General features: G+C 42.8%; 1 protein-coding gene across 1 annotated transcript; it reads right to left on the bottom strand.

Moving 5' to 3' along the window:
- Positions 1 to 6471: 6471 nt before the first annotated feature.
- On the bottom strand, positions 6472 to 19970 carry LOC308322116 (NACHT, LRR and PYD domains-containing protein 12-like; the record flags this gene model as incomplete). The annotated part of the gene is made up of 9 exons (XM_080773311.1): positions 19919 to 19970; positions 17800 to 19630; positions 16329 to 16493; positions 15096 to 15260; positions 13865 to 14029; positions 12917 to 13081; positions 11201 to 11329; positions 10416 to 10468; positions 6472 to 7016 (listed from the first exon to the last, which is right to left on the bottom strand). Exons 2-9 carry the CDS (start codon positions 19566 to 19568, stop codon positions 6472 to 6474), a joined length of 3156 nt encoding a protein of 1051 aa, XP_080629437.1. The 5' UTR covers positions 19569 to 19630; positions 19919 to 19970.
- Between the last annotated feature and the right edge of the window lie 353 nt (positions 19971 to 20323).

Genomic DNA, 20323 nt, shown 5'->3' with positions numbered 1-20323 from the left:
CTGATACCACATGTGGTAGAACCTGATAAATACTGACAGCGTCGATCAAGAGGCTGTCCCACAGATCTCAGATTGGAGGGCATCTGGCCGTAAGCCCATGCGGCAGCGAGGCCCTGTGTGGAATGTGCACATGTTCCTGTTGGGGCTGGCCTGCCTGCCCACCTATATGCCTGCTGGATTGTTTTACAAGTCAATGAGTGAAGTCCAGTCTTGGAGACTATCTGCCTAAGACAGTTAGGCCCATTTACCCTGCTTCGCCACCCTGCTTAGGAGGGTGGGAAGGGTGAAAATCAATAGACTGACTGGCTCACACTCCGATCAGGCCGTAGGGCAAAATGCAGGGATTGATGGCGACAACACCTAAGCATTGCCATGTAGGAAGCGGCAGCACCCCTCACTGACAGGAACATTCTTGTGGCTGACACTGCTAACAGCAAGAATGCTGTCCTGTGAGAAGCCATTGCAGCCCAAGTCTCCACAGGCTTAATTGGCTCATGCCGTAAGGCAGACAGTACCACTCCCCGAGGAGGGACTGCTGGCCTATTGTGTGAGGGATGAACGGTATGAGGACCAACTGGGTGACTATTGTGTCGCCCTTGTGTGGGACAGCGGCCCGCCATGTTGCCAGATCCCTGGCCTAGCCACACGATTACCTCTGGATGAGGAGGGAGCTCAACCGGTCTCCAACACACAGAATTACACCCAGGTGTTTGAACGGCTGTGACGTAATACAACCTTATGGTGGTTCTGCTCACCCCTGACAGTCTCGTCACATTCTGCTGTGTGAACAGCAGTGTGAATTCGCTGGAACAACGTGGAACGTGTAAACTGACGCTGTCAACGATACGCCCACGTAGTGCATGACTGTGAATGACAGATAATGCACTGGCCGCATGTTCAGAAGAGCCGGAGACACAAAGTGCACCATGATTGCCCTCAGCCCTAAGGGGCGGAGGCACAACCTGAGGGTGGCCCGACTCACTAGAGCAAGGGACAGAGTCCCTGCTTTGCCCTCTAACCCATGCCGAGGAGCGCTGCGGACTGTGAGAGTTGACGCCTGCAAGGCCTCTTGTCGAGGTGCCGGCTTAGGTGCCCAAAGTGCTGCAGGTGCTTGGCCACGTTGTTGTGGCACTGCACCTCTGAGCGAGCACACATCATTCAGTTATCCAATTTAGGATGCAGAGGCCCTCCCGCCAAGGACTGCGTCCAATCGGGGGGCTAGACATATGCCGAATGGGAGGCCACGGGACTCGAAGGTTCTGTCATCTAAGACAAGCCGGTCAGTGCGTCAGACCCGGTGTAGCAACTGCCACACAAAAGTTAATGATGATTTGTTTTAATATCATCATTTAAAAGTACATGGTGTATTATTTTATATTTCTAATTAACGCCATCTGTCATGGGTAAGGTCCTATAAATTCTGTGCTGTCTATTGTGTGATTTTGTTATTATTTGGGGGGTTTTAAAGACTATGTTTATGATTTGATATCTTTTGAGTGACATGGGTCTGAGTTGGACTGACGCCCATAAAGTAGGCGGAGGTTACCGGCCTGAGGTAGACGGAGAGAGACAGCCAAACAAACAGGGAGTCTACGAGGGACTATGAATGTATTTTAACAACCTGTATTCTACTATGTTTATTGTACATTAATGTATTTTAACAACCTGTATTCTACTATATGTTTATTATATATGAATGTATTTTAACAACCTGTATTCTACTATGTTTCTATGTATATGAATGTATTTTAACAACCTGTATTTTACTATGTTTATATGTATATGAATGTATTTTAACAACCTGTATTCTATGTTTATATATGAACTGATTTTGAAGGATGTGTCATTGATTGATTCCATCAATTGGTTCAATAATGGACATGTCTTTTAGTTTATGAATAAGGAACAAAGTGTGTCTCCTATCAGTTCAATAATGGACATGTCTTTTAGTTTACAAATAAGGAACAAAGTGTGTCTCCTATCAGTTCAATAACGGACATGTCTTTTAGTTTATGAATGAGGAACAAAGTGTGTCTCCTATCAGTTCAATAACGGACATGTCTTTTAGTTTATGAATGAGGAACAAAGTGTGTCTCCTATCAGTTCAATAATGGACATGTCTTTTAGTTTACGAATAAGGAACAAAGTGTGTCTCCTATCAGTTCAATAACGGACATGTCTTTTAGTTTACGAATAAGGAACAAAGTGTGTCTCCTATCAGTTCAATAACGGACATGTCTTTTAGTTTATGAATGAGGAACAAAGTGTGTCTCCTATCAGTTCAATAACGGACATGTCTTTTACTTTATGAATAAGGAACAAAGTGTGTCTCCTATCAGTTCAATAACGGACATGTCTTTTACTTTATGAATGAGGAACAAAGTGTGTCTCCTATCAGTTCAATAACGGACATGTCTTTTAGTTTACAAATAAGGAACAAAGTGTGTCTCCTTTCAGTTCAATAACGGACATGTCTTTTAGTTTATGAATGAGGAACAAAGTGTGTCTCCTATCAGTTCAATAACGGACATGTCTTTTACTTTATGAATAAGGAACAAAGTGTGTCTCCTATCGGTTCAATAACGGACATGTCTTTAGTTTACAAATAACACAGTGTGTCTTATTGTTGTTTCCAAACAAGGGACGGTTCCTTATTCCTTATTCAGTTGACGACCCAATATATGGCTATTTACGTATATAATAACAAAAGTACAAATGAAACAAAGGATTTAATTGCTTACAGGAATGAAAGAATCCCATTAGTTTATGCCAGGTGAGTCCAGTGCAACGCGCCTCAGAAATCAACGGGAAGTGTTGGAGAAATATAATCAATATCCGGTCAGTGCGTTCAGTGTCGGTTTCTCGCTTCAAATGTATTCAGAAACATTCTTGAGAGAAATGTGGTGTAAATGACATTGTTTGTTTAAACATGAAATAATAACGTGTGTTCCGATTGGATCCAAAGTAGTTCTTATATTGTGGACATGTTGTCACACTATGAATATTAATACAAATACACAGGAACAACGACAGACTGTCAACAAATAGCGGTGCACGATTATGAAATCATGCCCGATATCCGATTATTTGCAGGGTCATATCTGCCGATACCGATTGTGACCGATTCCGATATCATACAGAGGACCACAATGTAAAGTTTATTTTTACTTAAGATTTTACATCATATTTGATGTGGCTTTTGTTCTAGACTAGTGGTACTAGACACTTTTGATTTATATTGAACTTGGTTTTTTAAATTTTTCATTTAAAACCGATTAAATAATCTGTATTATTTTGAGACTGTTCCGATACCAATATGGCATTTTTATGGCCGATGTGGCCGATTCCGATTTATGCTACCAATTAATGGTGCATCCCTATCAACAATCAATTTATTAAACAATTATGACTTCTACACATGATCATATACAATAACATGTGAAGAATGAGAATGATATCAAATGAATATTCAATGTAACACAATAATGGAACCAGTGAGGAAATTATGATCTAATAATGAATCAATGAATACACTGATTGATTTGAGTTAATTAACAACACATTTAGTAGATGTGTGAATCCAGAGTGATTGACATGAAGTCTAGTCAACAACATGTTCACAGCAGTAGGAGAGCAGACGTTAAGTCTAGTCAACCATTTCTCATGATTCTGAAATCATTGCAAGAATTTGTTTTACACGTTAGTTTGTTACTAGACACATTTACAAACACATTGAAATCATTGCAAGCATTTGTTTTAGAAAACTTTCTTGTGAACACCACACTTTGACTTATGGTGCGTTACCGGCTTAAATCGACATCATAAAAAGTAGAGAGGTCGCACACACCAAGAAACAAATTCAAGCTGGTTTATTTCTCTATTTCATCGGGACAAACGTTTGGGCTAACAGCCTTCTTCAGTGTGCAGAGTTGTGGGAGTCAAGTCTCTTTTGAAGGAGTGGTGACGTGCAGGTGCACACCATCACTAATCATCACCTCACAGTCACACCCAAGGTGTGATTACAGACGGGATAGATACAAGATATCAGTATCTATTAACAATGTCCAAAATATAGAAATATCAAATATACAAATATTATACAAAGATTGAACACTAATGAAAGTGGCTAAGGACAACGGGCATTACTGCCGTTCATAAATCAGTTAGAGGAAAACAAGCAAAAAGCCCAGCTTCCAGTGTTTGTTTGGGACCTCCTTGGACTCCCATTCCTTTGTCCAAGCTGATTGGACGGTGAAGTCAGCTGGTGGAGGGTTGGTCTAGATGGAAGTGGAGCAGTGAGGGGTGTAGATGTCTGCATGGTAGATGACTGAAGACAGGGACTGTGTTCCTCCACCTCACAGCTGCCTTTGATACCGTCTGGCACAAACACCTCACAGTGAAACTCACAAAGACAAATCTGCTGACCAACCGGAGGTTCAGAGTTCACCTCGGACAGAACACAGGCACACAGAGAACACAGAAAAATGTCCCGCAGGGTCCAACCCTATTCAACCTCTACGCAAAAAAAATCTGTTTGGCATTCCAAACCACCAGAACTTGACCCACTGGAACAGGTTATCACAAACTGGACCAGTTCTACAAAAAGCCCAGCTTCCAGTGTATTCCATCTCCACAATGCTAAAGCTGCCAGAGAACTGAACATCCATCTGAGTGGACTCAAGATAAAGCTGTCAGAGAACTGAACATCCATCTGAGTGGACTCAAGATAAAGCTGCCTCTAATCCAACCCACCTCGGTGTGACCCTCGACAGAATCCTGTCCTTCAAGGACCACCTAAAAGGGAACGGCAGTGAAGGTGAAGTCCAGAAACAACCTGCTCTGCTGCAGCCTCCACACTGAGCTCTGCTGCAGGCTCCACACTGAGCTCTGCTGCAGCCTCCACACTGAGCTCTGCTGCAGCCTCCACACTGAGCTCTGCTGCAGCCTCCACACTGAGCACCAGCAGTTACTCAAAGGTTGCTTCAAAGGGTCAAAAACTCTCCCTGTCTACCAGGTCAAAGGTCAAATACTCTCCCCATCTACCAGGTCAAAGACTCTCCCCATCTACCAGGTCAAAGACTCTCCCCATCTACCAGGTCAAAGGTCAAAGACTCTCCCCATCTACCAGGTCAAAGGTCAAAGACTCTCCCGTCTACCAACACATGCAGAAATCTAGTCTAATCTAAGATCTAAAGCTCCCTGTGGTGATGACTCATTTATACCATAGAGTTTGACATTAATATGGATCTGACCACAGACCCCCATTTGAACATATTGGTACCATGGACCCCCATTTGAACATATTTGTACCAGGGACCCCCATTTGAACATATTTGTACCAGGGACCCCCATTTGAACATATTTATACGAGGGATCCCCATTTGAACATATTTGTACCAGGGACCCCAACACAAGATTGGTGTTACAATTTTCAAATAGCCTATATATATTTACAAAAATACTTTATTTTAAATATGCATCGCGAAACATCATGAGATCTGCTGTTTTCAAATAGCCAGTGTGTACATATAGGGTTAACATTTTTGAACTGATTTTGAGACCACTGTTTCTTTTGTTTTATTTTAGTCAGTCTTTTGAATGAAGCTTCATTTAGTTTTAGTCATATTTTAGTCATCTGAAATGTTTTAGTGTTAGTCTAGTTTTAGTCGACTAAATATAAGATGTTAGTCGACTAAATCTATACAGGTAATTTAGTCGACTAAAATGTATTTCGGTGGGCCTTGGTGGCGTCGTAATGGGTGATTTTACACTCGGTGCATGCTGAAAATAGCCGATCTACAAGCTTGCAGTGCGACGCGTTGTGAGCTTGTAGATCTGCTATTTTCAGCATTTAACCAAGCACAAAATGACTTGTCTTTTAGTTCTACTGGATCTCTTCTCCACCCTAAGATTTTAGTCTAGTTTTCATTTGATGAGGAAATTGTCAGTATTGTCTTATAGTTTTAGTCATCATGTTAGTCTTCCTTAGTGAAAAAAGGTGGTCGGCGAACATTTCCCGTCATAGTTTTAGTCGACAAAATAAACACTAACTGGTTCTCAAAGTGTGGTCCAGGGTCCCCCGGGGGTCCTTGAGGGGGTTCCAGGGGGTCCTAGAAGCTAAATGATCAAATATTAGCCATATCTTACTTTACTACAGTATTTGAAAATATCAGATCTACAAGCTCACAATGCATTGGGTCAAAGGTCAAATACATGGGGGGGGTGTTGACATGACAACGTCCAGGAGCTGTAATGTGTGATGTCACTGTGATGCTTATATACATCACCTCGATTATGTCACCGTGATGTCATGAGTTGCTCATGCCCAAATATGGAGTCCATGATGTCAGACTCGGCTATAGTGTCAAAGTACCCTGTGGTGACGGTGGTAACCATGACAACCTGCACTCACTCAAACATGTTGAGTAACCATGGCGACCTGATGATGTCACCCTCACTCACATAGAGCCTCTATCTCTGCTCACACAGACGCACTGAGGAGTCGGCGAAGCGTAACCTGAACCCAGCATAGAGACGTTGAGTGGGCGTGGTCTGGAAGGTGTACAGGTGTCTCAGTGAGTCAGAGCACATTGTGTAGAAGGACAGAGTCCCAGCGGGACGGTCCACATACACTGATACTCTGTTGGAGCCTCTAGAGGCACAGACAGGGAGGTCAGTGCGCTGTCTGTTGTGTATGACAGAGTACCTGGAACCATCAACACCACACTCCAGACTCCAGGACTTGTCATTCCATCCAAGCTTACAGTCATCACCACGTCCTTTCCTGCTGATTGTTCCGTCAACTACTCCTATATGACCCCATCCACTGCACTCTACCTCCCAGGAACAGCGTCCAGTCACACTCTGTGTACTCAGAACCTGACCCCAGAAATCAAACCTGTCGGGGTGATCAGGAGGATCCGGACCCCCTGACCTCTGTGTGACCTTCCTGTTGCCCTCAGACAGAGAGAGGTCTCTGTGTGCTGTGTTTGTGTCCAGTGTGAGACGCTGGAAATCTGATGAGAAAACAACACAGGAAACATTAAATACATCATTCACTGACTGACACACACGCACAAATGCACATGCACGGTCGGACCCTTGCGCGCACACACACACACACACACACACATGCACGGTTGCGCACAGTCACACCCACACACACACACACAAGCGCGGTCACACACATGTGCGGTCACACACACACACATGCGCGGTCACATACACTCACAGTCACAAACACATTCACAGTCACACACACAGTCGCAGTCACACACACACATGCGCGGTCTCACACACACACACACACACACACATGCACGGTCACACACACACTCACAGTCACACACACACAGTCGCAGTCACACACACACATGTGCGGTCACACACACACTCATGCCCCTTCTACACCTGAGCCTAAAAAGATTTTGCTCTGCCTACAGTTTCGGTTGTCGGCTGCCGACACTTTGACTTCTTCCGGGGCTTTGGGCGGTCCCGAGAGGGGACGCACCCGGAAGCCTATTTAATGGCATGTATTCTTCTATTTCTTGGTTGGCAAAGTGGGCGTGAGAGTGACAAGTGAATGACAAGATGTTGACACAGACAAAGGCGCATTCTAGTGTAGGCTATATGCTGCTGTGTTGCTACTTGGCTATCGAGTTATGACTCTCTAGTCGACTGGTTAACGTACGTGCCTTTGGAATTGACAACCCGGTTCGCCTCCCGGCCGAGGCAACACTTGTTTTGTTTTCGCCGACGGCCAGCTTACATCTGATGCTCTCCTCCGCGTCAGATGTAAGCTGCCGACAAGCATGAAAATGAAGTGTGTCACCCGGCGGTGAGAAGGAGGAGATTTTTGATTGATTGATTTAAATATTTATTAACAGTTTGCAGAAAGCAAGCACAAACTCAATACAAAGACTGTTAACTGTGAGTGGACGACCCAATTAAGCATTACACTTGTTTACAACAGGGTCCACATTGTTCAATTCATCAAAACATTTAGAGACGTACAAATAGACACTTCAATATAGTTAAAGAACAGAACAGGAATTCATCATAAAACAGTGTTCCCTGACCGGGAATCGAACCCGGGCGGCGGCGGTGAGAGCGCAGAATCCTAACCACTACACCACGGAGAATGAGGATATTGATGATGAGAAGGGCTGTGGAGGCTGAAGAGAACGTGCTATTTTATAAAGTAAAGTTATTTTCAATGTCATCATGGATCAGGGTTACAGTAAATGACAATTTAATTCAGCCAGGGGTGCCATGGATGAAAAGATTACAGGGGTGATCTGAAGCAAACATGAGAACCACTGCTTTACATTTCTTCAGACGATTTTTCAATGTTTTGTTAACAATTTGTAGTGGACAGAATGTTACTTCGAGGTGCCCACTGCCCAGGGGGCGTTTGACTCTGTGAAAGAAGAAAACTACAAGTGAATACCCGCCCAGTGGATGGGCTGCAGGCTGCATCGGTTCCATTGGCTAGTGCCTATCACTTCCGGGTGACACACTTCATTTTTATGCTTGTCGGCAGCTTACATCTTAGGCGGAGGGGAGCGTAAGCTGGCCGTTGCGCAAGTCATCGGCGGAAGTGGAGCATTTTCTCCATCCACCAGCTGTCTAAAAGCCCGCCTTTTCGACAGCCGAGACTGTAGGCAGAGCAAAACGAGTTTCCGCTCATGTCTGGCTGTACCCTCAGTCACACGCACACATGCGCGGTCACACACGTGCGCGCAGTCGCGGTCACACACACATGCACGGTCACACACCCACACACGCACGGTCACACACACACATGCGCAGACACACACACACGCGGACACACACGCGTGGGCACACACACACACGCGTGCGCAGTCACACACACACGTGCGCAGTCACACACACACACGTGCGCAGTCACACACACACACGTGCGCGTTCACACACACATGCGCGGTCACACACATACACACGCACGGTCACACACAAATGGTAAATGGTGCATTTATATAGCGCCTTTATCCAAGGCGCTTTACATAGATTGTGCATTACATTCACACATTCATACACCGATGGCAGCAGAAAGCATGCAAGGCACCAACCAGCACATCGGGATTAGGGGTACTGAACCACACACACATGCGCGGACACACACACGCGAGGACACACACGCACACAGTCACAAACACACACACGCGCGTGCGGACACACACATGCGCAGTCGCGGTCACACACACATGCGCGGTCACACACACACACACTCTATGTGTAAGTGTCTGTCTCTATGTGTACGTGTCTGTCTCTATGTGTACGTGTCTGTCTCTCTGTGTACGTGTCTGTCTCTCTGTGTACGTGTCTGTCTCTCTGTGTACGTGTCTGTCTCTCTGTGTACGTGTCTGTCTCTCTGTGTACGTGTCTGTCTCTATGTCTGTGTACGTGTCTGTCTCTATGTGTACGTGTCTGTCTCTATGTGTACGTGTCTGTCTCTATGTGTACGTGTCTGTCTCTATATGTATACGTGTCTGTCTCTCTGTGTACGTAACGTGTCTGTCTCTCTGTGTACGTGTCTGTCTCCATGTGTACGTGTCTGTCTCTCTGTGTACGTGTCTGTCTCTATGTGTATGTGTCTTTCTCTATGTGTACGTGTCTGTCTCTATGTGTACGTGTCTGTCTCTATGTGTACGTGTCTGTCTCTATGTATACGTGTCTGTCTCTATGTGTACGTGTCTGACTCTATGTGTACGTGTCTGTCTCTATGTGTACGTGTCTGTCTCTATGTGAACGTGTCTGTCTCTCTGTCCGAGCACGGAAAGCTGCAACGCGGTAACTCTGTCATTTCTCAACCATTTCGGACGCGCAAAGGCTTGCCAGAACCGTCCCGGCCCCCTGGGTACGTTCCTGGGGGTCTGGATGTTCCGGGGACCCCCACACGGTAACTCTGTCATTTTCCAAAAAGAATCAAAGTACAGCCCACTACAATACAGTACAGAGCAGTAACTATACCAATAAATGTATAGTTGCACCGCACAGTTCACACAATTTGTATTTCCAGTTGTCTCGTATGGTGTTAAATGGAGCGTGGAACAATGCAAATGATCAACACGGAGATCACTTGTGACTTTCTAACAAAAACGAGACACACCTGTGATCCGCACACATCACGGCTCTGCACCACCTTTCATGCATCGCACTTCAGAATTTAACTCATGCCAAATATAGATGAAATACATGTTATTTACGACCAGGTTAGTGAATGAGGCCCATTGTTTCTGTCAAACCACATGACCTCATCTTGATGTGTTAAGGACCAGGCCAAGAGCACCGAGTAGAGAGCACAAGAGTTTTCAGGACAACATCAACCAAGTATACAACAGTGTATAAAATGTTAACGTGTGATGTTGACACAGACATACAGAGATACTCACGTTTTGTAATGAGTTGAGGGTTAGTAAGACAATCTTCTCCTCCATGTTTCACTCTGTAGGAAGTAGAACAGCAATGCATCAATGTCTGACTGTCTAACACAACGTCTCCACTAGCTGACACTACAGTGTTTCACTCTGTAGGAAGTAGAACAACAATGCATCAATGTCTGACTGTCTAACACAACGTCTCCACTAGCTGACACTACAGTGTTTCACTCTGTAGGAAGTAGAACAACAATGCATCAATGTCTAACTGTCTAACACAACGTCTCCACTAGCTGACACTACAGTGTTTCACTCTGTAGGAAGTAGAACAACAGTGCATCAATGTCTGACTGTCTAACACAATGTCTCCACTAGCTGACACTACAGTGTTTCACTCTGTAGGAAGTAGAACAACAATGCATCAATGTCTGACTGTCTAACACAACGTCACCACTAGTTGACACTACAGTGTTTCTCCTATCATTATCTTGGCCCTGCAGCTCATCCAGACATACTCACTGCTGCCCAGTTTGGATCTCATCACCTCCTCAGACTCCACCTTAACCCCTATAGCACTCCATTCTCCTTTTATACCGTCTTGATGCAACTTTACTATGCACATATCTTGGATATGTCTTCTTCTTAATTTAGATTATTTTTGTTGTTTAGAGTACACATTTTTAGAGTTTCTTTGAGGCACTGCATTGTTCTCTCTGCATGCATGACGTTGTGTCAGAGTGAATACACTGTAAAGGGAAACACTGCACTGTCCAACATGGACACAGCCCAAGTCTACTCACTTGCAGTTCTCCAGGACTGAATCATTCACCACGTTGAGGCTCAGGTCCAACTCTCTTAGGGAGGGATTAGAGCTTACAGCTGAGGCCAGAGCTTCACAGCATCTCTCTGACAAGAAGCAGTGAGCCAGTCTGAAACACCAGATGGAAACATGAATGAATGAATGAATGAATGAATGAATGAATGAATGAATGACACATTTATAATATGCATTATTCCTGGATTTAAAACCTGCTTAAAGGACTCTCTTGTCCCACTTGGGGTGCCTTCGCACCTGGAGGTTTTAGTTCCATTAAAACAAACCCTGAACCCCCAACATAATCATATTTGAACTGGGACCCCCCAAAAGACTTATATATTGAACTGGGAGCCTCCAAAAGACTTATATATTGAACTGGGAGCCCCCAAAATACTTATATATTGAACTGGGACCCCCAAAAGACTTATATATTGAACTGGGAGCCTCCAAAAGACTTATATATTGAACTGGGAGCCCCCAAAATACTTATATATTGAACTGGGACCCCCAAAAGACTTATATATTGAACTGGGAGCCCCCAAAAGACTTATATATTGAACTGGGAGCCCCCAAAAGACTTATATATTGAACTGGGAGCCCCCAAAAGACTTATATATTGAACTGGGACCCCCAAAAGACTTATATATTGAACTGGGACCCCCAAAAGACTTATATATTGAACTGGGACCCCCCCACCCTTAGAAGCACTTACATTACATTAACCATTACATTAAACCTGCAGCAAATCTAGGGGTTTATCTCTAACCTGTACACATGACCATATACATTATGTTAGCGTGATGATTAGGTTTAAAACGAGTCTGGATGTCATCTTGAATGAGATTAAAAACGGAGGATTTCTGTAATCAGTAGCAGCTGTGTTTGGACGGACGCAGGAATGGGACTCAAACGGGTGAGCTTCATTTGTATTGGCTTTCATTGATGTGTATCTCTACACGTTATCAGTCATCACGCAGCACGTTTTAGTTAAGGAAGTAATTACATTTTTATTTTTATGGACTTTTGATATAAAAACACACACAAATGAGAATTTACCAAACTACAAGCTCACAACACCTCACAGTGAGCTTGCAGGTCGGCTATTTTCACGATGTTTGGCTCTTTCTTCCGTAATATTAGTATTATTATAATATAATTTAGAAGGTCGATAACTGTGGGTCGCAAGTCAAAAATAGCCGATCTACAACTCCTCTACGTGTTGTGAGAAACTCTGTTATATGATGAAGTAGCCGATATTCGCCTTCAAGGGATATTACACTTTTAACCCATTCTGACCTGAGATCAGATTCTAAAAATGTCTTCTACATCCTGACAGTTTTCATTCTGACCTGAGATCAGATTCTAAAAATGTCTTCTATGTCAGTCGCTCTTCGATTTTTCAAAAATAGCAGATCTACAAGCTCATAGCGCGCCACTCGGTGGCGCGCTATAAGCTTGTAGATCTGCTATTTTTCAATAGCTAAAGCATAACGTAATGCTAACACCAAAATGGGTTCCCGCCTAAAACGGGTTAAACATGTTTGGGGTAATTTTAACATCTACTCAGGGACATAGGCTTGGGTTAACATGATATCAAGCTTATTAATACATTCTCACCACAGCATTCATATTATATTCACATAATACAGTACATAATAAAACAGAAGTGATCAAAATAAATGTGGTAAATGTATCTTACTTTAGAACTTCCAGTCTACAGTGTGGGCTCTTCAGTGAAGCATAGAGTCCCGAGACTTGCAGGTCGTTTTCACTGAGGTCCAATTCTCTCAAATGGGAAGGATTAGAGCTGAGAGCTGAAGACACAGCTTCAACGTCTGTCTTTCTGAGTTTACAGCCAGCAAGTCTGCATGTGAATGCAGATTAAATAAGAGATTATCTTAATAATCTTTAATAATAACAATTATTTGAACTGAGGACCCAATACCCTGACAAGGAAGAATTGTAGGCATTTCATTTAGTTTGACTCGGCTGCACAGATACATGTTGTGTTTGCGTCTTCCGTAATATTCGCCAATTTACCAAATTGGTTTTAAAAATGTTTAAGTCATTAAATTGTACCTTTAGAAATATGCAGATACTAGTCTGTATACACTTAAACTGTATGTTGGTGTGTTTACTGTTGAGTGAGAAACCACACTAGTTGCACATTAAGCTAATCATCTGGGGACCCCCTTGGGGGTCCAGACCCTCAGTTTGGGAACCACAGGCCTAGACTAATATAATGATATTTGATTGGTACAGTAGGTAGATGCAGGATATTGATTATGTGTTGATCTGTTGCGTACCTCGGTAAAGCTTGATAACTGTGGCGTAGCTACAACGGGTCGCACGTATAAAATAGACAATCTACAAGCTCACAAGCGTTGCGTCATCGACGCGTTCAACTTGTGAGCTCAGCTGTTTATGGTGTGTAATCCAGTTGTATGACGAAGTAGCTCAGAAGTTTATACATTTGCCTCAAAGGATTACACTTTCAAACATATTTTGAAAGTGGCCCATAAGCTTGGGTTACCTGCATGATATCAAGCTTATTAATATTCTCACCACAGCAATCATATTATATTCACATAATACATTACATAATAAAACAGAAGTAATCAAAATAAATGTGGTAAATGTATCTTACTTTAGAACTTCCAGTCTACAGTGTGGGCTCTTCAGTGAAGCACAGAGTCCTGAGTCCTGAAGGTCGTTTTCACTGAGGTCCAATTCTCTCAAATGGGAAGGATTAGAGCTGAGAGCTGAAGACACAGCTTCAACGTCTGTCTTTCTGAGTTTACAGCCAGCAAGTCTGTGAATGCAGATTAAATAAGAGATTAGAAAAACAAATTATACCTAAATAATCATATCTGAACTTGGGAGACCCCTACCTGACAAGTACTTGGAATTATAGGCATTACTTTCAGTTTCACTGATACATATTATGAAAATAGCCAAACTACAAGCTCACAATGCCTCACAGTGAGCTTGTAGATCAGCTATTTTCACAATGTTTGCGACTTTCTTCCGTAATATTTGACAATTTGGTTTTAAAAATGTTTTAAAAGTAATTTAATTGTACCGTAAAGCCTAAACCACACCAAAGGGTCGGGTCGGGACAAAACCTTTTATTTATTTTTGTTTTTACATCAACCACACCAATGCAACTCAAAGAGTTTCATTTGTGTGGTTTATCTTAAAAAAACACTTTGTCGCGACCCAACCCTTTGGTGTGGTTTTGGCTTTAAAAATGTACAGATACTCTGTATACTGTAGACTTATACTGTTGGTTTGTCTACTGTTCAGTGAGAAAACAATGCTGCACATTAAGCTAATCCTCTGGGGACCCCCTTGGGGGTCCAGACCCTCAGTTTGGGAACCACAGACCTAGACTAATAGAATGATAATTGATTAGTACAGTAGGTAGATGCAGACTATTGATTATGTATTAATGCGTACCACGGTAAAGCTCGATAACTGTGGCGTAGCTACAAGGGGTTGAACGTCGAAAATAGCCGATCTGCAAGCTCACAAGTGTTGTGTCCTCGACGCGCTGTGATTCAATTCAGTTCAATTTTATTAAAGTGTCGACTCACAACAAGTTGTCTCAAGACACTTTACATGTAGAGCAGAGAACGAACATAGATCCCACCCTGAGCATTAAGACATTTGGAGACAGTGAGCTTGTAGATCAGCTATTTTCAGTGCGCAACCATGTTGTATGTCGAAGTAGCCTATACATTTGCCTTAAAGGGATATTACGCGATCAATATCAAGCTTATTAATACATTCTCACCACAGCATTCATATTATATTCACATAATACAGTACATAATAAAACAGAAGTGATCAAAATAAATGTGGTAAATGTATCTTACTTTAGAACTTCCAGTCTACAGTGTGGGCTCTTCAGTGAAGCACAGAGTCCTGAGTCTTGCAGGTCGTTTTCACTGAGGTCCAATTCTCTCAAATGGGAAGGATTAGAGCTGAGAGCTGAAGACACAACTTCAACGTCTGTCTTTCTGAGTTGACAGCCAGCAAGTCTGTGAATGCAGATTAAATAAGAGATTATCAAAACAAATTATACCTAAATAATCATATCTGAACTTGGGAGACCCCTACCTGACAAGTACTTGAATTATAGGCATTACTTTCAGTTTCACTGATACATATTATGAAAATAGCCAAACTACAAGCTCACAATGCCTCACAGTGAGCTTGTAGATCAGCTATTTTCACAATGTTTGCGACTTTCTTCCGTAATATTTGACAATTTGGTTTTAAAAATGTTTTAAAAGTAATTTAATTGTACCGTAAAGCCTAAACCACACCAAAGGGTCGGGTCGGGACAAAACCTTTTCTTTATTTTTGTTTTTACATCAACCACACCAATGCAACTCAAAGAGTTTCATTTGTGTGGTTTATCTTAAAAAAAACACTTTGTCGCGACCCAACCCTTTGGTGTGGTTTTGGCTTTAAAAATGTACAGATACTCTGTATACTGTAGACTTATACTGTTGGTTTGTCTACTGTTCAGTGAGAAAACAATGCTGCACATTAAGCTAATCCTCTGGGGACCCCCTTGGGGGTCCAGACCCTCAGTTTGGGAACCACAGACCTAGACTAATAGAATGACAATTGATTAGTACAGTAGGTAGATGCAGACTATTGATTATGTATTAATGCGTACCACGGTAAAGCTCGATAACTGTGGCGTAGCTACAAGGGGTTGAACGTCGAAAATAGCCGATCTGCAAGCTCACAAGTGTTGTGTCCTCGACGCGCTGTGATTCAATTCAGTTCAATTTTATTAAAGTGTCGACTCACAACAAGTTGTCTCAAGACACTTTACATGTAGAGCAGAGAACGAACATAGATCCCACCCTGAGCATTAAGACATTTGGAGACAGTGAGCTTGTAGATCAGCTATTTTCAGTGCGCAACCATGTTGTATGTCGAAGTAGCCTATACATTTTCCTTAAAGGGATATTACGCGTTCAATATCAAGCTTATTAATACATTCTCACCACAGCATTCATATTATTCACATAATGTAGTACATATGTAATAAAACAGAAGTGATTAAAATAAATGTGGTAAATGTATCTTACTTTAGAACTTCCAGTCTACAGTGTGGGCTCTTCAGTGAAGCACAGAGTCCTGAGTCCTGCAGGTCGTTTTCACTGAGGTCCAATTCTCTCAAATGGGAAGGATTAGAGCTGAGAGCTGAAGACACAACTTCAACGTCTGTCTTTCTGAGTTTACAGCCAACAAGTCTGTAAATGCAGATTAAATAAGAGATTATAAAAACAAATGATACCTAGTTCACTGTCATTGAAGTTAACTAAAATATCTCCTATCTAGTTATCCAGAGATATATCACCACTTGACAACACATTTTGATATGAAAGACTTCAACCAGCAGTTGAAGGAGTGAAATGAAGACTGAACAACAACATTGGATATTTACTGCCTAAACGGTGTAAAAGTTTTACAAACAAGCTGCTGGAGACCAGCATTCAGTCTCTATTTCTGTTCCCCGTCTCCTCAGGCTGGGCCACAGCTGTAGGCTTTACTGTTAGTTTGAATTGACCCCAATATTATAATATTGCATAACCTACAATATTATAACATTTCATAACCTACAATATTATAACATTTCATAACCTACAATATTATAACATTTCATAACCCAAGAAAAGGAAATGAGCAGCTCCAAACGTTGCATCAAACATATGCACAGATATAAGAAGTGTCTTATATTATTAATATTGATCCTTTTCACAAGCAACAACTGTTAACTTATGCTCCTTTAACGGAGTAATTAAAATAACCGTGGCAGTTCAAATATCATTATTGAATCTGGAGCTTAGACAAACTATGTTGATTATAACTTATGTTGTCCATGGATATTCAGCCATTATACAGCATTGATAATTTCATTCGCCAGCTACTACACTTAGGACAACATTATCTTTAAATTATTGCCAGGATGTGTGTTGTGCACCTTCATGCTAGACAGATGATGACACACACATGGTCCCTGGAGGATGGACCCTACAGATCATATCACACACATGGTCCCTGGAGGATGGACCCTACAGATCATATCACACAGATGGTCCCTGGACGATGGACCCTACAGATCATATCACACAGATGGTCCCTGGACGATGGAGGATTAAGTGACTCCATGGCCTTTCCCTCTAGGTCAACTTTGTACCACTTTCAAAAGCTTTGGCTGCTTTTTATATTACATCGCATCGAGGGACTCCCTTTGATAATTAACCAGACCTACAAGCTGTCAATTTGTTGCGATGCAAAGCATTGTATGCTTATAGATCTGTGAGTGACACCTTTCAACTTGTTCTACTGAGTGCTTTCACCACAGTGAAGCGGATTTAACGTTGGGTATTTTGGCTGTCTTTTATGGTGTTAAAAGGGGCGTGGAACAATGCAGACAATACACACAATACCCATAATACCACACAATACCACTAATCACTATTTGAAATGCAGACACCTTTTATGCCAACCTTCATTTAGCATTTATGGCATGTTTCTATTCACTTGACTACTAACCGAGCCTTTCTGCAGTTCCTCACAGCTGGGATCAGTCTCCTTCGCCCCTCCTCTGATGTGTTGTATTTGTCCAGGTCCAACTCTTCCAGAACCTCCTCTGACATCTGCAGCATGACGGCCAGAGCTGAACACTGGGTCTCAGACAGTTTCTCTGTTCTGTTCTCTGACTTCAGGAACTGTTGAATCTCCTGATGTAATGATTGGTCGTTCATCTCCATCAGACAGTGGAAGATGTTGATACATCTGTCAGGAGAGGCATCATCACGAGTTAACATCTCCTTCAGGTTCTGGATGGCTTTCTGGATCTCCTTCTGACCCAGCAGACCTCCTAACAGACTTTTCTTTGTCTGACCCAGCAGGCCTCCTAACAGACTTTGGTTGGACTCCAGTGAGAGGCCATGAAGGAACCGAACAAGTAGGTCCAGGTGGCCATTTTTACTCTTCAGGGATTTTTCCATAGCAGCTTTCAGGAAGTCGGAGAGGGAGCTCTTACCTCTGTATTTTTCATCTTCCAGGAATGTCTTCAGTACCTTCATGTTCTTCTGTGTGAAACAGTGGTACAGGTAGACTGCAGCCATAAACTCCTGGATGCTCAGATGAACAAAGCTGTAGACCTTTTTCTGAAACAGCACACTCTCTGTTTTGAAGATCTGTGTGCACACTCCTGAGTACAGCGAGGCGTCTTTCACATCAAGACCACACTCTTCCAGGTCTTCTTGGTAGAACATGATGCTACTTTTCTTCAGATGTCGAAATGCCAGCATGCCCAGGTTCAGAAGAACTTTCCTGTCAGTCTTAGTGAGCTGCTGTTGAGTCCTTTTTTTCTTTTCTTTTTTTTTCACATTATGAGTCTCATCATACTTCTGCTTCTTCCTGTTTGTCAGAGCCAACAGGAAGTGGCAGCACATCTCAGTCAGGGTCTTGGGCAGCTGTCCAATGGTGGTGTGTGTCCTCAACATGTCCAGCAGAACGGTAGCAATGATCCAACAGAAGAGTGGGATGTAACACATGATGTGGAGGCTCCTCGATGTCTTCAAGTGTGAGAGAACTCTGTCGGCCAGCTTCTCTTCACTGAATCTCTTCCTGAAGTACTTCTCCTTCTGGGGGTCTGTGAACCCTCGCACTTCTGTCACCATGTCAACACATGCAGGAGGGATCCGATTGGCTGCTGCAGGTCTGGTGGTTATCCAGAGGAGGGCCGAGGGGAGCAGATTCCTCTTGATGAGGTTTGTCAACAGAGCATCCACCGATGATGTCACTGTGACATCAGAGATGATTTCATTTTTGTCGAAGTGCAACGGAGACCTGCTTTCATCGAGGCCATCGAAGATGAAGCAAACTTTCCAGGCAGCGAGCTGCTCTGCTGTGACCTTCTTTAATGTTGGGTGGAAATCATGGATCAGGTTGAGAAGGCTGTACTGCTTATCTCTGACCAAGTTCAGCTCACGGAATGAAAAGGGAACCACGAGATCTATATCTTGATTCTCCAAACCTCTTGCCCAGTCCAGAAGAAACTTGCGCACAGAGAATGTTTTTCCAATGCCAGCGATGCCTTCGGTCAGAACACTTGTGCTGGGTGTCTTTCTGCCAGGGAGGAGGATCTTAAAGATTTTACAGCAGTTGATTGCATCGTCATGGAAGGTCTTCATGTTGGAAGCTGTTTCAAGCTGTATCACTTCATGTTGGCGATTAACCCCTTCACTCTCTCCCACTGAGATGTAGAGCTCTGAGTAGGTGCCGGTGACGGAGGTTCCAGACTCTTCCGTCATGTCGTCTTTCACTTCATCAAGACTGTTCACACTGTCCTTATAATCGTTCAAAATACTGACATCTGAAATGAGAAGAACATTTATGTTTTAAACATTGAGGTTAATTTATAACTTTACATGTATACAGCACACATTAATATTAAATACCTCCAGAAACTATGCAATTTGTTCAGAAAAACAGGCAAAAGTAACAACACAAGATCAGTTGTTTTTGTCCAGCTGTTGAGTTGATAGTTGTTCAGCTTCATTATATGCACTTGGATATAATTGATACAGACAATAATTATTTGAACATTTAGTCTATGATTTCAATTTATAAGCATGCATTTTCAATGAGTGCACATTCTTACTTTGTCCACCTGTGTTTTGACTGGGTGTCTTCAGTCCAGTTGTGGTTTGACTGGGTGTGGTGAGTCCAGGTGTGGTATGACTGCAGTGTCAGAGACACACACACACACACACACACACACACACACACACACACACACACACACACACACACACACACACACACACGTGTCAACATATCCCACGTGAAACCTGGTATATTCTTCGTCGTATGACATGGTGTTGCATGCTGAAAATAGCAGATTTACAAGCTCACAACGTGTCACGTCTGTACCACACGTTGTGAGCAGCTACTTTCAGCACATGGAAATATGCAGGCTGAGCAGTTTAGAAACTTTCCCCTTCACAATAAAATCACATCAGCTTTCACAAAAGAAAAGACGAGCAAAGTGGGCAAGGATTATGAA

This window comes from Protomyctophum bolini, assembly GCF_963924005.1.
Source record: "Protomyctophum bolini genome assembly, chromosome: 10".
In the NCBI taxonomy this organism is placed as follows: domain Eukaryota; kingdom Metazoa; phylum Chordata; class Actinopteri; order Myctophiformes; family Myctophidae; genus Protomyctophum; species Protomyctophum bolini.
Note: the sequence above shows the minus strand (reverse complement) of the source record. Positions and strands in the feature narration are given on the sequence as shown.